The sequence below is a fragment of the Haliaeetus albicilla genome, chromosome 27, assembly GCF_947461875.1.
Source record: "Haliaeetus albicilla chromosome 27, bHalAlb1.1, whole genome shotgun sequence".
Taxonomy (NCBI): Eukaryota; Metazoa; Chordata; class Aves; order Accipitriformes; family Accipitridae; genus Haliaeetus; species Haliaeetus albicilla.
In genome coordinates, this window is record NC_091509.1 from 6,103,846 (window position 1) to 6,126,738 (window position 22,893).

At 35.6% G+C, this 22,893-nt stretch overlaps 1 protein-coding gene across 17 annotated transcripts in view; it reads right to left on the reverse strand.

The window, feature by feature from the left end:
• TENM2 (teneurin transmembrane protein 2) overlaps positions 1-22,893 on the reverse strand; it is an 848,782-nt gene that overhangs the window by 68,004 nt on the left and 757,885 nt on the right. For 13 of the 17 annotated variants that reach the window (XM_069772607.1, XM_069772606.1, XM_069772615.1 and 10 more), the window contains 3 exons: positions 22,182-22,376; positions 16,475-16,675; positions 14,757-14,969 (listed from right to left, as the gene is read on the reverse strand). In XM_069772607.1, coding sequence (XP_069628708.1) covers positions 14,757-14,969; positions 16,475-16,675; positions 22,182-22,376 — 609 coding nt within the window. The remainder of the gene's footprint in view (positions 1-14,756; positions 14,970-16,474; positions 16,676-22,181; positions 22,377-22,893) is intronic. The other 4 variants (XM_069772614.1, XM_069772613.1, XM_069772609.1 and 1 more) reach the window with 1 other exon arrangement.

Genomic DNA, 22,893 nt, shown 5'->3' on the forward strand with positions numbered 1-22,893 from the left:
CTACATAAGATATATTTTATAAACATGCCTTTAATTCTAAAGTGCTAGGCATCCATTCTGCATCCCTTTTCGGTATACATAAGCCTCATGAATGTCATGCAATTTTCCAATTTTTATATCTACCAACTGCACAAATAACTAATAAAAGCTACAGAAATAAAAATATTGTTTTCACAAATAAACAGTTTTTAATCCTGCATGCACAGACAAAGCATAGGATAGCTCTCTGTTTGTTCCTTCTTTATCTGCCTAAGTGGCGAAGGAGAAAACTTCAGAATTCTTCAAGTGCAGCCAGTTGCCTTGATATTTAAATACTAAATAAATCTGGGAAACTGATTTTGATCTACTAAGGAGGTCATCTTCACCATTTCATCCCTGACAAAGCCAAGAGTATTTAATCTGCACTTGGAAGAAACTTGAAAGAGGAAGGACTCTTTAAGCTCTGCTTCCTTTACATTAAAAATATTTACTATCAGGCAACTGATAGCTCTGCTCCTCCCCTAGCCTCACTAGAAGTGGCCTGAAGTCTCTGGAACAAATACTTAAGTCTTTCTTCTTATAGACAGAGTACTTCTTTTCCATTTCCCTGATGAAGCCTTCAGAAGCACCAACTAGGCTTTTAACTTGGTTGCCTTGCATCTGTATTTGACAGTTTTTAAGCCATGCTGGGACAAGCAAGACATTATTAGTTATAATGGGACTGTTTGCTAGGAGCACTTCTCTTGGGAAGAGAAACACAATATCTAAGTGAGTTGGAGAGGCAGCCAAGAAATCTAGAGATCGCTCCACCTCGGCTGCAATAGGACTGTATGGTCAATACATTGGATAATACCCTTTATTCCCTGATTTATGTCAGGCGAAAAGTTGCACAACTATGTATTGTCATGATATTTGCTTTAGTTTAAAAAAAAAACAAAACAGGGAAAAGCAGACTTAAAATTATTAGAAACAAAGACCAGTCAAAAGGAATTTCCAATAACAAAACAAAAAAAACAAAAAGAAAGAAAAAACCCTAAGATCTGTGTATGGGACATTTAGAGGAGAATTTGCTACAGTTTTGTGCAATTTGCTCTTTCTTTGCAACACTGAAAATACAGCATGAGTAGCTAATAGTATCTCTAAACATACCAAACAGATGTCAAAGAAATTTGACTTTTCTGTTTTCTATCCAGGTTATTAATTATCGTAGAAAAATTCAAGGGAAAATTACCAGAATGTGAGATTGCTCTGAAGACTAGCATTATTTACCGTCAGTGTTCCAACAGAACTCCAACTTAGGCTACCGTACTCTGCCTGTTTCCTATAATTTCAATGTGGTGTAGTATCATTTTTCATTTCTTATACGTAGTTGAACTGTTACCACATTCTAAGGAACATGTTAGAAACACATATTAATTAGGCTTTCCTTTAGACAATAACGATTTGTTCAAAGCTGTGAAACCAAGCAGTAGATAGCAGCCTTTTCCCACTGCATAGCAATATTTCATCAGTTCAGAGCAGAAAGTGAGAAGTACTGCCTTAACTCAAACTGCCAACGACTTCCATAATACTCCACTCTATATTCCGTGATAGCTAACAAAAGAACCCCTTGCAACATCAAAATGTTAGTTGAAGGTCTCTCACCTGAGGATTGATGCAGTTTAACTCTATTGAGTTTATGAGATCTCCACGGCTCTTAATCAAGCAAAGTGAACTTTGGAACAGCTTTAGGTTTCAGAGTGAATACTTATGTGGGAATACGTTTAATCAGGCATAGTGTATATCCAATTTACTGTAATAACTTCTGTAAGTGGTTAGGAAGTTTTTGCAAAAATTCTTTTTAACTGGGTATCACTCACTGGAAAAACTACCCTGCAGTTTAATGACACCACCTTTCTCCTCCAGGTACAAATCAGTAAACTGAAGGCCTTTAAGTGCATTTTCCAGCACACATATCTGCTTCTCATGCTGAATGAAACAACTTACTAATTTTAATTATTTCCTAAGCCGGAATGAAGTTACCTAATTCAAGTAAGGGATCAGTAGAAGTAGCCCTGTGAAAGTTTATCTTTAATAAACCTGTAATTTTTAGTCATAGGACAAAATAGTAGAAGCAATGCTGAAAAGAACAGACATCTTCCTTTTCACTTCACTGTCATTTGTTCACATTTGAATGACACTTCTCTTCATATTTTATGACATCTTTATCTCAAGCAATAAAATGCAGGAAAAAAAAAAATTAAGATCCAGGGCCATATTCTGCAAATAACTTTTAAGAAAGCTCCCATTTAATATCAACAGGAACATTCACCTTAAGAAATCAGATACATTATATACAACTTGCTAGAAATTTTTAAAAATACAGTGTTTTATCTCAGAAATGCCGACAAAAATCCTTAGTATAGTAGGGGAAACTGTAACTATAAAGGTTGAATAAATAGATACAGTCTTAAATGGAAGGCAAATATGTTAAATTACCCCAATTCTGCTGAATAAATATTTCCCTTTACAAAGCATCTCATACTTAAACTTTCCATGCAGTAACACTTTTAAATTAGGTAATAAGCATTTTAGGAATTTCACGGTAACTAGAAATACAAATACTGGTCAAAGAAGTCAGACTTTACTTATCAAATTCTCTATGTATGGAAGATTGAAAGATCAAAGGAATGGGGAAATCATTAGGTTTTAATAACCACCGTCTGAATTTTATTTTAATAAAATTTCATGTGGTATGAAAATATTAACAATTTCAGGAGACACTTCAGTGTATCCACAAAGTTTGCTATATGAGTGATATTTCATACGTAATTAAGTCTTTTGATAAAGTATATGAACTACTGTTTGAAATTAAGGGAGGGCCTGACCAATTTTGATTCACTTTTTTCTTCAGCATATAAGCAATCAAAGTTGTTATAGAATATATAACAAAAGATTCCAATGAACAATCATAAAACTGATAACCTCTACAGGTCCCTCTGGATCTGAATTAAGGAAAGGTGCAACTGCAAGCTAATGCTTAGGCATCTGTATAGATTTTTTTCATTTCTCCTTCAGCCTTCTAGCTACATATGCAAGAGTAACACAGTATATACATTGTTTAGGGTTCTGGTTCATAACCATGTCTGTAGAGGAACAATGCAGAAACAATGAGCGCAGACCTGTTTACACAAGCGTAACATTTTCTATAGTGTTAACACTCACCTAATATTTCCTTCAAGCAACTGTTGCCCTCTCAGCCTTCACAAACAAAGTGACCTTGACTCTAATAACCCGTTCTCTAAATATGGAAGGCTTTCTCCATTCTAAATCAATATTTCTGACTTATTTTGGAAAAAAAAAGAAGGTTCAAACATTCACAGGACACAATGAAGATATATATGGATTGGCTTCATGATAAAGAATCAATTAATAACGATCCAAGGGAGGCAGTAACAAAAAGCAATTTTACCCCTAGTTTCCAAAGAATCCAACAAAAAGATGAATTGGATCTAAAAATCGGTGTCACTATACCTCCCTCTGCACTCCCCCCCGCAATTCAACTATCTATTAACAATGCAGCATGGTGAGCAATGTCAACCTTCATTTCATATTCCTAACAAACTCCTATGCAGTGATTTTCTGTGTTAAGTCTAAAACATCTTTTCAATTTTTTTTTTTGAAACAAGAAAATGCACATTGTCATTACTTCTCCTGTACTGTTATCAAATTACTCTGGGGGAAAAAAAAATGTAAGGAGTAGAATTAATCAGAATCTGTTAACATTTTAACAAATTCATATTGTGCTTTCACTTTTCATCAGTAAATAATCATCCATGGCTTCCTGCTTTCAGTAATACTTTTCTTGTTCAAATGTAAGTGATTCTGCAATTTAAAAATAAAAGAAAATAGGGAAGAGGGAGAGAGACACCCAACTTCTTTTTCTATAACCGCTTTATTCTGGACATACTGTCATCCATTGTAAAACTGTATGCCATATTGCCAATTCCTCTGCTAATTTCAGAGAGAAGTGATCTGTAACCCAGCATATACACATTTTGCCTTGCTTTATTAAATGGAAAGCAAAGAAGTTAGATCAGTTTATATTTAAAATGCGCTGAAAAGTGGATGGCAACATGCTACATTAGGAACCGAGTTCTACTCTCTGGTATTCCCAGTGGTTAAAACAAAAAGTCAGTTCTCTCATCTGTACTAATGTATCTCTGGTTTTAGGAGAATCAGTGTCTTCTGGGACATGGACGGTTTTATGTTTGTGCATGCTGAATTTACAAAAATAACTGCAGTGCTATGCTTGAGAAACTCGTTCCACAAGAAGCTCAGCAATCCCTCTTGATTCCTAACAATTGGAAAATCACAGCATTTGAAGCAGTACTACTTTGAAGATCAATAAATGTTCTAGGTAAACATGTTATTTCTAAACTGATCTTTTCTTTTGTTAATTTGTTCTTTTGGATAATTGTCCTCTTAGTATCTTTACTAGCCTAAAATGACAACCTAGTAAGATTTTTCACTACCAAGTGATTTAGTTTTTAATTAAAAAGAATGGGGTCTAATCATGATTACACCATTGTATTTATTTCTTAAATAACAAAGCTCTTATCACTACTATTTCTCTTTAGAACAGGGACTGCATCTTGATGCACTGTGGTTCTTTATCTCAGTTGTTCGGTGCTCTGAAAAACTGGCTATTTGAAGGCGAATTAAAACATATGTGGTCTAGATGCATTATGAATCTTACTCATTTGTCACACTCATTAATAACTTTACTCTTTCAACATCTACCTAAAAACATTTCATCTGAAACTTTACAATTAACTGGAATGAATACAGAAGAGATTCATCTTTACTTTACATGGGTTTCTGTAAAAATATACTAAAATGTTAAAAGTGTATATACTTTTTAATTATATGAAAGATTAACTATGAGCTCATGTAGTTCTGTCTACCCTAATCACTCCAGAACATTTAAGAAGAAATACCTTTCCTTGCAGCTATTTTGTATGGTATCTTATTTTACAGAATTTTAAAAGCAGGCCACAGTCTATTGATGCTGCATCGATCAACCTGCTCCACGCTGGACTGTTAAAAACTGTGAATAGAAACTAAAAATACAATGGGATTAGGAAAAAGCACTAAACCCTGACACTGACTGGCAGTTTGTCAAAATTATGGCTCCCTATTTGCAGAATGCAGGAAACTCACAGCCTTTCAAAAGGCATTGTACAACAGAGAAAATACAAATGAGTTGGGTAGGTCTTAGGTGCCATTACACAAACCATGTTTGAGAGAATGCAGAAATTGTTTTACACTTGAACATCTGGGACTCACTGCATGGCTCCCAATAACCAGTGAGACAGCACAAGAAAAGGCAACAAATCCCAGATGTTAGACATCAGTCATGGGCCATAGAACTGGCAGATTACAGTGAGACTGGAGTAAAAGTATCTTTTAAGTTTAGTAGAATGAGAGGGAGAAAAGCTTTACATGGATAAGCAGACAGCTGTGTCTCCTCTGCCTAAATTTTCATTAGGGGTAATATTATGATCCATGTCACACTGAAGTCTTTGTGAAAGCAAAAGTTACTACTTTTCCATGAAAACTGCTTAACTGTTTAAGAGAGGTACTTGTTTGGAGTGAAATATTTAAGTTAGGTGTGTAGCACCTGGTGCTAAGGGTCAGCTCTCAGATTTTAAAATCTTCAAGGAACAGCTGGACCATGAATCCTTTCTGCTCTAATTCTGTTACTGAATGAAGAGAGAATGAGGATAAATACAGTAACCTTAATTTCTCATGTCCCACTTTTCCTTTGGCTTTTAGTACTATGACTGTGAACTGCTGCTAGCCTAATGAGACACCAGTATTGCTTTGTCTCTTATCTATCCCAGCATGGATGTGTTTTGAATACAACGGACAGAATGAGATGGACACTTAAATGTCAATCAATACTATATCACTGAAAACACTACAGTAGTTTGTACTGGAAATTGTAGAAATCTACACACTTAGTTACAATTTTCATGGCCGCTATAAATCAGGTAATAACGATCCCAATATTACTCCAACTATCTGCACATTCAACATACAGAGATGAACATGGACCATAACCTCAGACCCGAACGCCTTCAAGAACACTCAAGTTTGTATTTAGTTCTTACATTTCACTTATCCAAATGATGTTTGTAATTTCTTTGGGCAAACAAAATATACCACATTATATGATGATTTCTGTTGTATAGAAAACTTTGCTTCTTTTTATATATACAGAAAAACTATATAAAAAAATGAAATAGACTGAGGCTACCTACAGGAATAATCTCCAGAAGCGAGGTTATCCTAATAAGCATTTCATAAGCAGGTCAGAATAGGGATGGAAAGAAAGAACAAGAGAAAGGAGCCGAATAACATAAATTTTGTAAAAACTTTGTTCAATAAGAATGGCTCATGGTACCTCATAACTGGTACCCTGAACAAGTCCCCATATTCAATCCTTAAGATCTTTTAAAAAAATTGTCTAAGTAAGGGCTTTTAGTGAAAGGAGGATGTATCAATATTCAACATCAGTGTGTATTTCATCCTTGGTGAGTATTACTGCATAAGAGATAACTGACAGTTTAAAGAGAAAGCTTTCAATAGTTTCATTTTTCCCCCAAAGCCCTAAATAGATCACACAGCAAAATCCTGAACTGACACTTCAGAGATGCTATGGAGACCATTTTTTTTTCCTTTTTCTTTCTGACATTAATATTTTTAATACAACATTAAACTATGAAAATATTAAGTAGAGAATTTCAAAAGCATCAAATATCTTAGGAAGACAAGCCTCTAACTTCTAATGCATCCTACTGTTAATTTGATACTAAATTGACAAGAAGCTGAAAAGGTAAAGCCCTGTGTCTGAATTGTTATTCCATAGAGTTTGCTGCAGTCAGGCAAAACACATTTGGCTTTATTTGCATCTTCAAGCATGAAAGAGTATGTGAAACTGATGTTGAAGATACAAGAATTATATCTTGAGAATGTATGAGCAAGAATGCAAGTGATTAAGGAAAAGATATCTTTAACAAGAACACTAACAGGAGGCCTGAAAAGGATGGGCAGATACTGCTCTTTTTATGTATTTGTTTCTTAGTAAGTATTATATATACATATATACATGCACATATATATGTTTCTCAACATCTGGTACTACCTTCCTATCTCTATACAGTCTATGTCACTGACCTCTCACAAGCATTCCCATGTCTTTGTTGTTTTGTATCCAGCAACACCATGCAATTCACTCACTTGCACTTGACACCACAGGGTACAAAATAACAGAGAAAACATTATCTGCCCAAGAAGAGAAGATTGCCTGATGCAGGGAATACTCTTATGAACAGCAAAATCAGCTTTACCCTTTCAAAAGTTAGATCAGCTGCCTGATTGATTGCCCTCCCCCTCTTTTTGTGGTCTTTCAAGAGTTCAAGTATTGGTCAGAAAATCAATATAACTCATGTAGAAGCCCCTCCAAAAGGAGAAAAAAGAAATGTGATTTCAGTTTGGGAAACTATTCACCAGTATCTGCTGGGTGCATCTTTGAAGTACCAGACAAAATGCAGGAAGCTTTGCTGAAAACACGCTCATTAATTTTTGGGGGATAGAAAGGGAAGAAGTAAGGTCATGTTCTGCAAATATCCTATATAAAGAGAAAGAAAAAAGCCACTCAAGTGCTCTGACACTGTGCTGTGACATATTTCAATCATTTACAGGAAGCCCGCAGCAAAGAATGCAAACAGGAAAGTTCTTCCTCATGAATAAGCTTGCCTTTTAGCCAAAAAAGATCCCCAGCTGCCCCGTGTAAATTCTGCAGAGGAAAAGGAATTCTGTTTCTAAACTCCCAGAAAGTCAAACCACTCTCACTGTATACAGATCTCTACACAGAATATTTCCTTCCAAATATATATAATCAGCTATCTTGCTCAGTTCCAATAAGGTAAGAGGATGCATATGGTAGTTCTGGATTCCTTAGTGCTACAGAAATTGTTTAGGAAGTTTACTCATCCCTGATACACAAAAGTAGCGAAGTATATTTTAGTTATTGGGATAGTAATTCAGAAAGTTACAAATCAGAAAGAAAAATCCCAAACAAGAGCTATTTACACAGCGTGTAGTCTGGGCAGTCTACAGCCATGAGATTTTATTCAGAAGTTTTGGAGGCGAAATAAAAGATGGCATGTTTACAAAACCAACAAAACACCCAATAGCAGATGTAGCTGGAAAAGATAAAAAGCATCATCTTTCCAGGAAGAAATTTCTAATTGCTTATTTATTGGGAGCTTGCATCTTTACTGAAGCACAGTCATGTTGGACTAGATGACCACTTGTCTAATTGACTAGTATATTTCCTTGTGTTTGGTTATAAAATGTAACGTGATATAATGTGACATACGTGACCAAAACATCACTTTATAAGGAAAGCTACCTTATGAGTCTGTCTGTGCTTGCATGACAGAAATGGAAATGTAAATTATGGGCAAAGAATGACAGAAATCATTGAGAATCTTTCAGATTACTTCATAAGGTATCTGCTACTCTTCTGTTTTGCTGAAGAGATGCGTGGAGGGGAAACCACTCTGTCACACTCCAAATGAAAGCTTGACAACATGTACCTAAAAGACTGCATCCTAGATGTGCTTATCAAGATATGTGCCACCAGGTGTAAAGACAATGGGATGACTGTATTATACAGATGATGAACCTGAATCTGCAGATACAGAAACAGCCAATGTCTCTAACATTTTTGGTCACGCCATCATATATATTCCCAACATATTTCTGTATCATCAGTAATGAAAAGTGGTCATGACCCAAATATTCTATGCATTTTTTCAAATAAAATGAAAAAATGTGTTCCTCCCTCTACAGAGCCAACATAGGCCATTATAAAATAAAGTACTTAGAAGGTTTTTTTATGCCTTGATAGATTATAAACTGTTACAGATTAATTTTAAGTTAGAGTGCATCGGAGAAGTCTAATATATCTAGCTCCTTCTAAATTGCTCTTTGTCAGATACGATGGCTTTCCACTGTCTCCTCCCACACACTTTCCATCTCTCCTGAAAATTGCCTCATCTTTGAATCATTACCGTTGTAATTACAACAAGAAAAATCAGTAGTAGAAGAAAAAAAATCTTTGACACAAAGAGCATTATCATGGGACAAAAATATCCTGCTGTATCCAAAGATAACACAATGCTGCATTATTAATGTTTCTATTGAATATTGACTTCATGATAAGGTAAAAATCATAATCTTTACACTTTATATGTGGTATTCCTTCCGGCTGACAAAAAATATAAACCTATCTAAAAGCTGGGAAGGGCATGGTCATCCCAAAACAATTGGGGGCAAAAAAAATTTTTAGTAAACTCTTTTTTTTTTTGTAAAAACAGATGTGGAATACTATTCATCTAATGTTCAGTTGGGTGAGTCTTGGTGCTTTAAAGGGAGAGGATTTGAAGTATTTACCTACTGGGTGTAATATTTGTTCTTTGTTTGGATGTTTCAGAGTGGCTCAATATATACATTGACAACCCATTGTTCTGCAAATACAGAACACACAGATTAGTCTCCTTGGTTGGATAAATGATCAATTCTACTTCTAAGAGCAGCATTAGATTCTTAAAGGGGATGACAGTACAAATCTTAACATAGGCCATTATAAAATAAAGTACTTAGAAGGAATGCTTCCTTTTGAGCTCATTTAAAATCAGACTGGAAGAGAGCTCATATGGTTCAATGACTTTCTAGTCAGCTTGCTGCCCCACGGCAGGATGAATTGCCTCTCTGCTATTCCTGACAGACATTTGTCTAAACTGTTGTTAAAAGCTCCACTGATGAGGACTCCACAACCTGCTTAGACAACCTACTTCAGTTTTTCATTTATTGTTACAAGGTTTTTCCTAACACCTAACCCAAATCTCCCATACTGTAACTGAAACTTCTTATCTTAATCTTCCTGGACACAGAGAGTCCTCCCTATTCCTGCTCATTTTTCTGTATCTGAAAATTTTAGGTTATTTCCCACCATGTAGGTGACAGGAACCTGATTCTTACAGATCTTTCTTCTTTATTCAAGGCCCTGAAAACATAGAAGATAAGGCAGAGGCCTAATACAGATTTCCAAATCCCTTATTTACTAAAGAACATGTCCTACCATTTGACAGTTTCAGTAGAGACGCCAAGGACTCAGTGGGGGAAAGAGAGTGGCAGATCCCCACCTCTGGAGTTAGATTCCGAAAAGCAGTACCAAGGCCAGGAAGCAGTGTAGGTTAACGGTTGGACTCGATGATCTTAAGGGTCTTTTCCAGCCTAGCAGGTAGATAGTTGGAGGTTCAGCTTCTATGGCTGTCAAAGCAGGTATAGCTCATTTGCATTGAAAAATAATAATAAAAAAGGAACACGAAAGAATTGTCTTGATCGTAATCTGCAGCAGAGTATCCATATTATCAAATACCTTGACTACTATCTTTTGCCACTTTCTGTCTGAAAGCAGAAGTGCTTAACCTACATCTAATGTAGAATGTGAGCAGATAAAATCAAGGCTTTGGCAATGTGACAGGCGGCCGCAAAGAAAACCTCATATATCATCTTCTGGTGAGAGCTCACCTTACAAGATATGTTTGCAGACTTTTAAATTTTACTTGTAAATATTTAGGATTAAATCCTGGTTTCAGTGGTCTCACAGTGAGATTTTTACCAATGACTTAATAACAGCCGTATTTCATGCTGCAGGGATATGAATTACAGACAGAATTACACTTTTAAAATGGTGTTTTGACTGCTTCTTAAGATCTCCATATATATCACACTGTCCTTAGTATGCTATCCTGAGAGTTTATATGGAGAACACCCTCCACAACAGTTTAAAAACAACAGTTTTAAACTTCCAAATATTATTTTCAGGGAAAGTAACAGATCTGTTTTGTAACAGCATGCTTTAACAACACTCAGATGATTCAAGGAAAAGCTAAATCCTCCATCTTAAAATTCTGGCATGAAATTGGTTCAAGATTTAGCAACTGCTATATCTTAGTGTTTCACTTCGTTATTAGTTTTCCAATATTTTTTTTTCATCTAGATTACCCTCTATTATTTAGTTATAACTTCCTCCATAATTGCAATCAATGAATAGTAATCACTTAATAAACATATCCTGACAGGTCTATTTTTGCACTGGGAAAAGATTAATTTTCTTTATCATCACTCCAGTAAGCAATTTTTCTTCTTACCTGAAGTAACAAAGTGAAATGTAGTGCCCAATGTGGAGTTCTGCTTTGCTACATACAGCATTTGAGCAAGACCAGACACCGCTCCTTTAATTTTTCTATTATTGGATATAGATTCATCAAAATCTGTGTAACCTGGACTTTGCATTCACTGATTTCTATACATAATTCTATTGCTGCACATCGGTAAAAACTGCTTTGCACAAACAGCTTGTTAACACTGAGCTAATAGTGGCATTCTGGGAGACTTTTCAGAGTGCTTTTCTTAAAATGGAGGTAATGCAGAGAGAAACTGTATTTTTGTTAATTTTTTTGAGCTTAGATACTCAACATCAAAATGCCAAAGGGTATGCGTTCTGTCAAATATCTATAAAGGCCTAATTTGATACTCAATAGAATAAAATACGCTGAATGAACTTGGATACCTGCAGGTTGCTATAATGATTTCTTTTTCCACAGCCATGTGAATCTAGCACATGAAACTGGTAAAGAAACACAAATAAAAGAAAGTGTATTTTGAACCTATTTCTTTTCTCACGAATTAGATCGATTTGTTCTAAGTGAGCTTGGCCTAAAGTCACTGGAATCAAAGCAAGTTTTTCTACTGACTTCAGACTAGGTGTATCAATAAATGGAAATTCAGAGTAAATAAACTCTCCTATGGGATTCATATTTTTCTGCTTGAAGTCCACATGGAGAAATTCTCAAATGTCTTGTGAGGTAAGCCTGGCCATTCATTGCTCCTGAAGACCTAACACGGGTATTCAACAATTCAAACTATGTAGAGGGAAGGGAGAGATTCAACCTCTGCTCATATGCTATTTTACTCTAGTCTGGCCTGGCTTTGCCTTAGGACAAACAGACTGTGCAGTTTGCCAGGTACCTTTCAAACAGGACTAAAACAATGGCTTTGCATTAAATAAAATAAAATAAAATAATTAAAAAAAAATTAGAAAATCAAGGTTTGAATAAATCAAATTTGCATTCCTGAATATTATCTTTTTAGGTGGACACTCCTTAGTGAGTAATTCTGACATTAAATGGTCTTTCAACCTTTCAGTTGAAAGCAAAACCATAAAGGGAGTACTTTAAATTAAAAATTGTTTCTGTAAAATTTAAGTACACTTTAGTTCTTCACACCAAAGTTTAAAACATCTTGAGGAACTCATCCTTGTTCCAAAGTATCAAGTCACACTAAGGACAAATTTTCCAGTGGTAACTTCTAGCATTTTTTGTACCAATACTGACAAAAATTAGTTTTACCATCCTTATCTTCCAAACTCTCTCTCTGTTTCAGCCCCATGTAACACGAACCAGTGGGATCAAGCTGATTTCCCTCTGAACTGAATTCCATTTCTGGCATCATGCTTTGTGCTTTTGTAAATGGCCTCACAATCAGGCCTCATGATATAAGCATATGAAAATTCTTACTAATATAGGTCTGTCACAAAAATACATATCTGCCTACATACAACAGGCAACTTATGACTGCACAAATTTAATATACGATGACTAGAAGGGCAAACCTAAATTTTTTGCCCTAGTCTTATCTTTGCCACGGGCAGACACATTAAGTTTCAAGGAAATCTTTCTATTACATACCAAACAAAAAAAGCTTATGGATATTTTAATCACTTTAGCAGTATCACCCTTCTTCTGAAAAGAAGAATTGATTATATACATCAATAATAAGGAAAATATTTATTTCACAGCTGTGAAAATTAGACTAAAAATATCTCACTTCAGAGTTCACTAGTTTAGCTTGTAATTTTCAGAATTCTTTTAAGATATCAGTACAAGGCAGCTTTTTGTGTGCACAGTAATGAAGACTTTAAATACACTAATTACCTGTAAACATACGCATATTACTAAAAGATTATAAAGCAAAACAAATTTTGCGCAAAGCAGCAACTTTTAAATTAAGCAACTATTACACAATTCAATGCAAAAAATTTATATACTAGGCATTTTGAAAAGATCTGGGAAGTATTTAATATGAAAACAAAATGCCTGGATTAATCTAGCAGAGATATGTTGATAGGATGGAAGTCAGAAAGCAATTGTGAGAAAACACTCTGCATCTATGCTGGTCACAAAGTGTTCAGTCATAAAAGCTTTGATTTAAATCATATTAGCATAGTGTGGTGGAAGCATGCAGCACCACAACATCAAAGGATATGCCCCCAAAATATGTATTTATTTTTCTTTTTTTTTTCTTCTCTCCAATAAGAGTATACTTTTAGTTTCCAACTCATGTGTGTATCAGAAATGGTTTGTATATCCAGGAAGAAATCAGAGGGGAATGAAAAAGAAAACCAGCTTGCGGGATGCAAGAATCTCACCATACTTTTAAGTAAAGAAATAGCAATTCACTTGTAATAGGACTGTCCCATTAGGGTCCCTGATTGCCATAGAAATCTCAATTGATCTACTCCTTTTCTTTGTTAAATTTACCACTTTAAGATAATTAAAACAATATAACCTTGGATTTGGACTCACTAGGTTTCTTTTAAGGTATACCTCACAGTCCTCCAAAAAATCTTTGGAGAAAAGTACACTTGTCTGAATCTCACATTGCCTCATTAGTTGGATACTCTTGTTCCAGACAATTTTGCTCAGACTTTTCAGAAGAGATGTGATCACTCAGAACTTCCCATTTTTGATTACAGCATAGGGAAAATAAGAATTTTTCCCTTTGTTTTCAGTAACTTTACAAAATAATCCAAATGCACTACCTGACTGCTTGTAAATAAAGAACTTTATTTAGGAGCAATTAATTCCTCTTCAGAATAAATGTTCAAGCACGGTAATTGAGAGGATAGAACATCATTGCTTTGTGTAAGTATAACCTTTTTGAACTTCCCAGGCTGACACATCACAGCTGAGCTGCAATCGTGTTAGTCACAGCACTCTGCGTGATGCCAATGCTGTACTGAGCAGCACGCTATTAGGAAAGGGTACAGCAGCATGCTGCACTACCGGCAGGGCCCTCCCATGCTGGGATTGCCTATATGCAAACACCATGCCCACTGTCGCAGCACAACGCAGGAGAATGCGAGGGAGCTATTTCTGTAACACCAGGACCACTTATTCCTCCACAACTTGACCCCTGCTTTGTGTGGTGATGGTGGCGATGTGTTTCAGATGTGATGTATAATAGCAGGAGAGCACTGATGCATCAGACCAGGAAATTAAAAAAGATGCCATTCACACAAAGGAATGTTTAGTTAAGTTTGAAAATCTTGGCTCAGATGATACCATGACGGACCATTTGTTACATCTTTACTTACTAATGTTCATTTGCTGTGGAATTCGTTGTTTTGGTTTTTTTTCTCTACAAATCAATTTGTTACTTATCTTAAATGATTCCGAGAGCACATCTGCATTTCGCCCAACACACTTTGAGTCAGAGATAATACTGAAAGCACTAGGGTCCTTAAAGGAACAGCCTATCACAATACACAACAGTAACTATGTTTCTACGATTTATGAAAAGAAAGCAATATGTGCCTGTTTCGGTGCCTGTCGTTTGCCTACCAATGGTGCAGTGCTCCCCATTCCAGCCCTCTCTGCATTCACATTTCCCATCTTTACAAGTTCCGTGCTCCGTACAACGGGGGTGACACACACGCTGGTCACACGCCACTCCTGTCCACCCTTCTTCACAGCGACATGCTCCGCCAATGCACACCCCGTGAGTGCCGCAGTCTACGGAGCACACTTCTAGGAGAAGAAAAGAAGAAAGATTACAGCTAGCTTATGGCAGCGGCAATGGGGCAGAAGCAGCAACCTAGTCATGAAGGATAAAGTGAGCAGAACAGGTGTGCTTTTGCTGAAAACTATATGCTGTCAAAAGCTTGCCTGTTCATCGTCTGATCAAAACCGGCATTTAACTTGTGCTTAAAGCCAAACTAAATTATATTAAAAAGTTGTTTTAAAAAAAATCTGCTAATTTATGCGGGACAGACTGCTGTAGAGCTGCATTCTCTATTGAGATACAAACAAATTTCAGAGGTAGCTTACTCGACACCTGTCAGCAGCAAAGAAGGGGAGCATGTAGCTCTGTTTTACTCAAACCTGGACCTCTGGTGATTTTGATACAGAAGTTGATTTGCTAAGAATGAGACTGAAACTCACCTAAAACTCATTCAGCAGGCAATAGTGACAATTCAGGGTCACTTAGACTCTGGGAGTGATGGGTAAAAGACACTTTCAAGGGAGAGATTTTGGAATCCCATTACATGGTCAGTTATCCGGTGTCTGACTCCAAAAATTCTTCTGCTCTCTGCCAGCTGAAGTTGTAGAAAAGCAGAGGGGTCTTTTGCCTCATGCATCATCAAAGAAACCGAGAGTGAAACTCTCATTCATAAATTTTTCCGGCTGCTGATGCATGAAGCAGAAAAAACACATCTTGATACTCATTTTACTGGTGGGGTATTCTAAGACATTAATCTTAAGAAATAACTGAATAAGTGTGAAAAGTGTAAATTTTATTCTGAGAGAGTTGCTTATGGCCAACAGCTCGGTCTCAAGGTTTGGCTTACAACATAAATGCAAAATTTCCCCACAAATAGAACATTTGCTGTCTTGTCAAAACTGTTTTTTTTCTCTTTAGCTCCTTCTGTTAGGATAATCAAGTTTTACAACTGCAGCTTTGGAGAGGATGAAATTTTTTAGCCTACACTTTTGTGCCTGCAATTTAGTGTCTCTTGCACTAATTTTTTTTTTTTTTTTAATATTCCATGTACAACTTAAAAGGGAAAAATACCCTCCATTTGAAAAGAGATTTTTCTGCTTTGTGATGTTTTTATAAATAAGTAGCATTTTGATGCACAGGAAAGCAACCCCCCAAAATGTACTTAATTGTAGTGTTTTCCATTCTTCAAATGTTATAAACATAAATTATGGAAGTTTTCATCTACAGTTGGGAAACAGGTGTGAAGCACTGAAGTAACTTTTTCAGTCAAAATGAGGGTCAACATTAGAACAAAATACAAACTCCTAACCTGCATTCCCCCTGCCCCCCCAGCTGACAGTCCCAAATTAAGAACGTCACAAAAAATAGTATCTAAGGTATACACACACTTCCTCCCAACATAACTAAAGAGGACCAAACACGTTCCAAAGACAATTTTCTAAATTATTTGAATTTCAAACTTGTCACAGATACTAACATTTTAACAAAATGGGAACATTACTGCAAAATCAGGAAAAAATATTTTTCTTACCAACGGAGCAGTCAGGACCCATCCAATTGGGATCACAGCTACAAAGACCTGTGTCAGACAGGTAGGTACCGTGCCCACTACACTGGTCTGGACACTGGGCTCTGGGAAGCTCACAATTTATTCCACCCCACCCTGGGCTGCAGAGACATTCTCCATTCACACAGACTCCGTGGTTGGAGCATGTTGGATCTAAGCAATCAACTACAGAAGAAAACAAAAACAATGTAGAGAAAGGTCAGTTCACACAATGTGATGTGTGGAAAACATGGAGGTGTGTGCTCTGAAAAGTTGATATCACGGTGATAAATAAAGCAAATTGATGTAGATCTTCAAGTCATATTAATACCCAGTCTGAGAATGGAAAGGTGCAAAGTAATTTGTGTTTTATATTGGCTCCAAATAAAACAGTATGTGATTGAACAATGAAAGTTTACTGCAGGAATGCTGTAGTGAAGAAGCACAAAGACTTAAAAATAACACCTAAATTTATATAATAACAGTTCCACACATAAGCCTTCGCCTACGGACATTTCTTCTGAAATACACTGAAGTTCCAATGACTCATGTACTATATTTAAATAACAAAATAAAAAAATAACTGAATAAATTGCACTTTTAAAAGGATATTTTTCTTCGGAGTATCTTCATTAATACTGCTATTATTACTATTGAAATGCTAGAGGATTTTGTGAATCACATTATGATATCCACTTTAAATACCTAGAAGTCAAAATATCAGTGGCTTTCAGCCTCATTTAGACTCCTAAATTATTCAGGCACTTCTGAACATTTGATTCATGGTCCATTAGTAGCTGAGCTGTGAAACTGAGAGTCTTAGTTACTTCAACCCATATTCTAACCAGCAGATAATTCCTTTTAAAGAAATAAAGGAAAACAGATATAGATATGGATTTCATCTTTTCTCAATCCAGAAACAACAGAATAAGAAAGTGAAAAAACTTATGGTGGAAAATCATCCAATGAAATTTCAGTTGCTATTTCAATCCTGATAAATAAAGGAATGTTATGAGTTGTCTTTCAAATAAAGTCTATCAGTAACATGATGGTTTTCCAAATTTTTATCTTATATCATGAATTTATACAAGTATACTATGCTCTACTGCAAATACTAACACAGAGGCTTTACCAACTGCCTTTTGCTGTGGAATTGAGGGCCAAGGTCAAATTCATGTCCTAAATAAAATGAATTCTTCTCATGACTGGTATATATTAGCTCACAACAGAAGGACCAAGAATGATTGGCATTCTCTCTTGCAGCTCCAGGAAGATCTGAGTTTATAATGAAAGTGATTTATCTCTCATCTTTTCCAAATTGATCCTTCTAAATTAAGGCAGAGACATTTTCACTCTACCTTATGTGAACAATACTCGATCTTTCAAATCTCAACTTTTCTATAAACATAGAGTCTTGTCAAATTATTTTATGTAGTTGCAGAACATTTAAAGTAAGTATATAGATTAGATACAACGCAGAGGATTGAGGCAGGCACATTTAGAGATGCAATAACATGAGTTATCAGAATAGTTTTGATTTTAATTCAAATTACTGTACTACAGGAATAAATTACTATAAAATTTCTTATAAGATTTTCATTTTAATGACAACACTGGCTATAGGGTATTGTGGGTTTTTTTTCCTTTTTTTTAAGATTTAATGCTTACTTAATTGGACATGAAAATACTACAATGCAATTCTGTATTTATAGGTAAACAAAGACTGTTTTGTGGTTCAGCTCAGATAAGATTTGATAAATTCATAAACTGTTTTAAAATTATCCAGAATACTTGTCCTGTACTGTTATTCCTTCTTGGTGCTTAATAAAATTAGACACTGTCCAAAGTTTAGAATGTATCTTTCATACTATTTCTGTTGAACGTGATAGACACAGTACTGTGAGGAAATAATCTGACTGAATAAAGAAATAAAGAATGCAAAGATTTAGGTCAATTTAATTTTAGGATGAAGGTTACTTTTTTCCCCCTAAAATTAGTCTAGTCTATTTTTTTTAGATGATGATATTTTACTAGAAAATTTAAAAGGGTAATATGTGTATAACATTGTATGTGGCAGGACAGCTAACTTTAGAAGATACTGATGAGTCCTAATGTACTCTCCATGTCAGAAATGTATCATGTTCCTTCTCAAATGAAAGTACTAATGAAAGCAATGTGGAGCATGTGAAAAACACCACCTTCTGCTACATAAATTAAATGTCTTTCCTCTATCCTGAATTACAGTATTTGTGCAGCTAAGACTTATTTCCACAGAATAAGCCTATCAATACCCCTAAGCCCCCAATCTCCTTTGCTTTATAGAATAACACGCTAACTACCTTTGTCTTTTGTTCCAGACAAATACACTTTATAGCTGTTTTGTTCTATCCTATGGGTAAGTAATAGCTTTCAAAGTTTACATTGAAGAGAGTTTTTACTTTGAACTCAAATCTTGTTCTATTTTAATACATGTTCTTAGAGTTATCATCTTGGGCCAGATCCTCAGCTGCTAAAATAGCATAATGTGATTACCTGCAATATAACTACACTGACTTATGCTGCAAAAGTTCTGGCCCCGAGTCTGTAGAAGGGTTTACAATGGCATTTAATAAGGATTTATAAGTGGAGCTTCTTTGGTGTTTAAACAAAGGAGAATGCGCCTCAGCAAGTAAGTACATTAGACTTAGAACTCATAGCCCCTTGGCAGCTCAGATCATTAGAGCTCATTTAGTATTGGGCCCTCTGTAGACTTGACAAAAAGGGTACTGAAAGCAATTTATATCCCTAAGGACAAAAAAGGAGGTCAAGGAGTTTTCTGAACAATATGTACCATAAAGCCCCCAAAGAGCCATGAATTACACTTACGAAGTTAAATGTCATTGAAAAATGACTCGACCAGGAAACTGACAAGAAAACCACCCTGAACTTAACCTAATTTGGCAATTTCACTTGTCTCCCCCCAAACCAGATTGAATGAAACCTGACAAATATGCCACTTCATCTTGTGTGCAAATTTGTTAATAGGACAACAGTGTTTATGCTGCAAAAATTGTGCATCACAAATATTGATTTTGGTGCCACTTTCATTTCAGGTAAATTGTTTGAACAATATGACGTGATGAGTATCAGAAAGAAAAAGCTAATGGGAAGAAAAAAATGCTGACCCACTTGTTCTAATTCAATATCCTACTTGGAAAATGGTGAATGAATCAACCTTTGCCATTCCTCTTGAAGCCAAAAATCAATAGAGGAGATTTCATATATTCATATATAAATGAAGATGTATTTATTTGTATCATTCTACCATTAGAATTGTAGGATTTTAATTCATGCAAAAACTTTAAATAAGATCAGATGATTACCTGCAACTGGAGAGACTCCACTTCATATTATGCCCTTTTTCCCATAGCTCTTCAATTAATGTGAGAAATATGTACAGAAGAAATGGAATTTTAGAGTAGAAACATGATGCCTGGTTTTTATTTATTTGTAAATTAATTTATTGACTTATTTATTGCCCAATGATATATGTAAAAGGTTAGTTTAACCTTTCTTGTCATGTTATTGGCCCCTTCCAATTTTGCAGTCAATATCTCCTGCCTTTGTAATCCATTTATCTTTTTAAGAAAAAATTTAACCTTTCAAGCACCGTGTTGATTAAATAATGTATATCCTTTCACCTCACATAGTAATTCACCTTCCCCAAAACTTTGTTGACTGACAATGTTTTGTTGTGTTTCCAACTTTGAGTGGTGTTAACATGAACACCTTTACAAAAAGATATGCACTAGTTTGTTCTATAAACTTCTCTGGAGTTGGTGATGTGTTTGTTTCACCCATTTCAAACATTCACCTTAGGATAAGCTGAATTAAGCACTACAAGAGCCTATTTCTCTTATAGGAGTGCTAGGGGATTCAAGAGGTCTAGCCCAGATATACCACAGCCATTCTAGACAACTGAAAGCAAGCAGCTGGAAATTACAATCAAGATGAGGGAGGAACTGCTTACAAAGTAAAATTTACAGAATCAAATGAAAGAAAGATAATTTTAGGCCATCTACAATAGTCTCTCTAATAATACAAGCATTTATACGACAACACAAAATGTGACAGAATTTCTATAACTTGATTAGACTAAGCAAACAATTGCAGTTAGTACCAGAAAGAGAGCTTCTGCATTCCTGGGGTATAGACTGGATGTTGTAGAGCATGCTAAAGACAGTCGTCTTCATCTTTGATTTCGATGAGAATGCTAGCTATAGCAAGGCATTTCAGATAATTTTTGAATATTTCCTATAATCACACACTCAGTGTGAACTGACAACTATCAGTCCTAGCAGACAAAAAGGGCATTACAGAATTTTCCAGATATAGCTTAAAATACAACCCATTAAAAACAATGGAAAACCTACTGACTTCAGCTGAGTTCTTGGTTAGAGCTTCAATAACTAGTGTTGTGAAGCTTTCCTGGAAGGAGATGACAGGAATAAATTGAACAAACAGCTGCAGTGTTGGCAGTCCCACTAGGGAGGATCCTTGCTTTTTTTTTGCTTTTAGGAAAATAAGTTCACTCAGACTAATGTGAGAACTTGTCTTAAAGGTGATGACTGCAGTCCACGCCCAAAGAATAAAACCCTTAGTGGTTTAGGTCCCTCTAGTTTTCTTCCCTTTGTTTTCCAATGGGATTAACAGCTGTTTACTATAGGGTAAGACAAAAATCGATACACATGGTGGACAGCTCTGCATTCCACTCAGAATACTCTATAGAGACTCTTTAGTCCTAAAACCATGCAGCTCCAGTCCTACCACTTCAGTCCTCAGACTGCTCCTCCTTTTGGAAGATTAATAAGCTCTGGAATGTCATCAGAAAGTAGCTGGAACTACTACTTCTCCGAGGATGTGCCAAGGTATGCTAAACTGTCTATTTAGCAATTGTCTGGTGAGTTAAACTCCCTTTTAAAACCATACTAATATATTTTAAAAAGAAAAGCAGTTCTATTTGTGTAGTGCGTTCTAACAGAAAACACTGTGAATAAAACCAATATCGAGCTTAATCTATGACCACATTTTGCATGGGTTATTTTGTTAAATTTTCTCATTCTATGTGCACAAGGAATTGGACATTTTCAACATGAAGAGTTTTTCTGCATTTAAAAGACAGTTATCATTTGTGTGCACCATCTACCTTTCTTTAATCCCATATGATTGCAGATAACAGGAGTAATTTCCCCACATTAAGTCTGTAAGTAACATGGATACCTGTCTTTCAAATTTGTTTCATCAACATCTGTCTTAATAGTGACTGATATGTTTGCTTTGTGTGGAGCTGCAGCTATACAATTTTGCCTACCGCTGCTCCTTTTTCCTCTGCATTTCACATCTAAATTGTTCAATAAATATAATCTATAAGAAGAGATTCATCTTCACTCTTCAACAAAGGAATTATTCAGGTTTACTTGTGGCAGACATACTTAATACTGCAAAACAATGTATACGGAAGGCCAGAAGTTTTGTCTGAACTTTGATACATCAATAAAATTGTGAGGCATTACGTTTTTACTCCTCTTTTACAATATCCTGCTACAGTAGTTTTACATTTAAATTTTTATTCTGTTCTTTCCTTTTTTTCTACCCATTAAATAACTCAAAAACCCAGCAAACAAACTCACAACATAGAAAGAAAATGTCCTACCTTCTTCACAGTTTTCTCCTTTATAGCCAACAGAACAGACACAGTTCCCTTCGATGCAGGAACCATGACCTCCACATGAAGGATCAATACACTGGCTGATGGGTACATCACATTCTGGACCTTTCCAGCCACTGTAGCATAAGCAGGTGCCTTTAGAGTACTGACCATTGCCACTGCACAGAACCGGGCAGGCAGCTGGAAAATTGAATGAAAGAAAAACAGCATACAGGGTCATACATGTAGTCATGTAAAAGTGCACTAAAATCCACTACCAAATACTTATACATATATTCAAAGATGTTAATTTTCTCGGGAAAAAAAACCTAAAATAATTTGTAGTAGTTCAGTTCTTCGTTTCCAAAGAAATTATTTGATTACTATTTAATAAAGCACGCATGTGTTGCGCATTCTGAGAATACAGCTACTATTCTTTACAGACTGTTGATGATGTTTGGGATAACTAATGAGGTAATTTGAACAGATTTGAGTCTGACCTTACTCTGCTTTGTTCCACTAGGTAACATCCAATTTTCACAGATAGCAGAACACAAAACATTCAGTCCCCAGAACATTTTATTATACAGCATCTTTCTTATTCCATAACACTTTTTTAATGTAATGTCCCCCAAATATTTTAGACCCTTTGACTTGTTTTTTTCAGTGTAAGAATCTTGAACACAGGAATAACACAAGCTTTCATCTACAACAAATG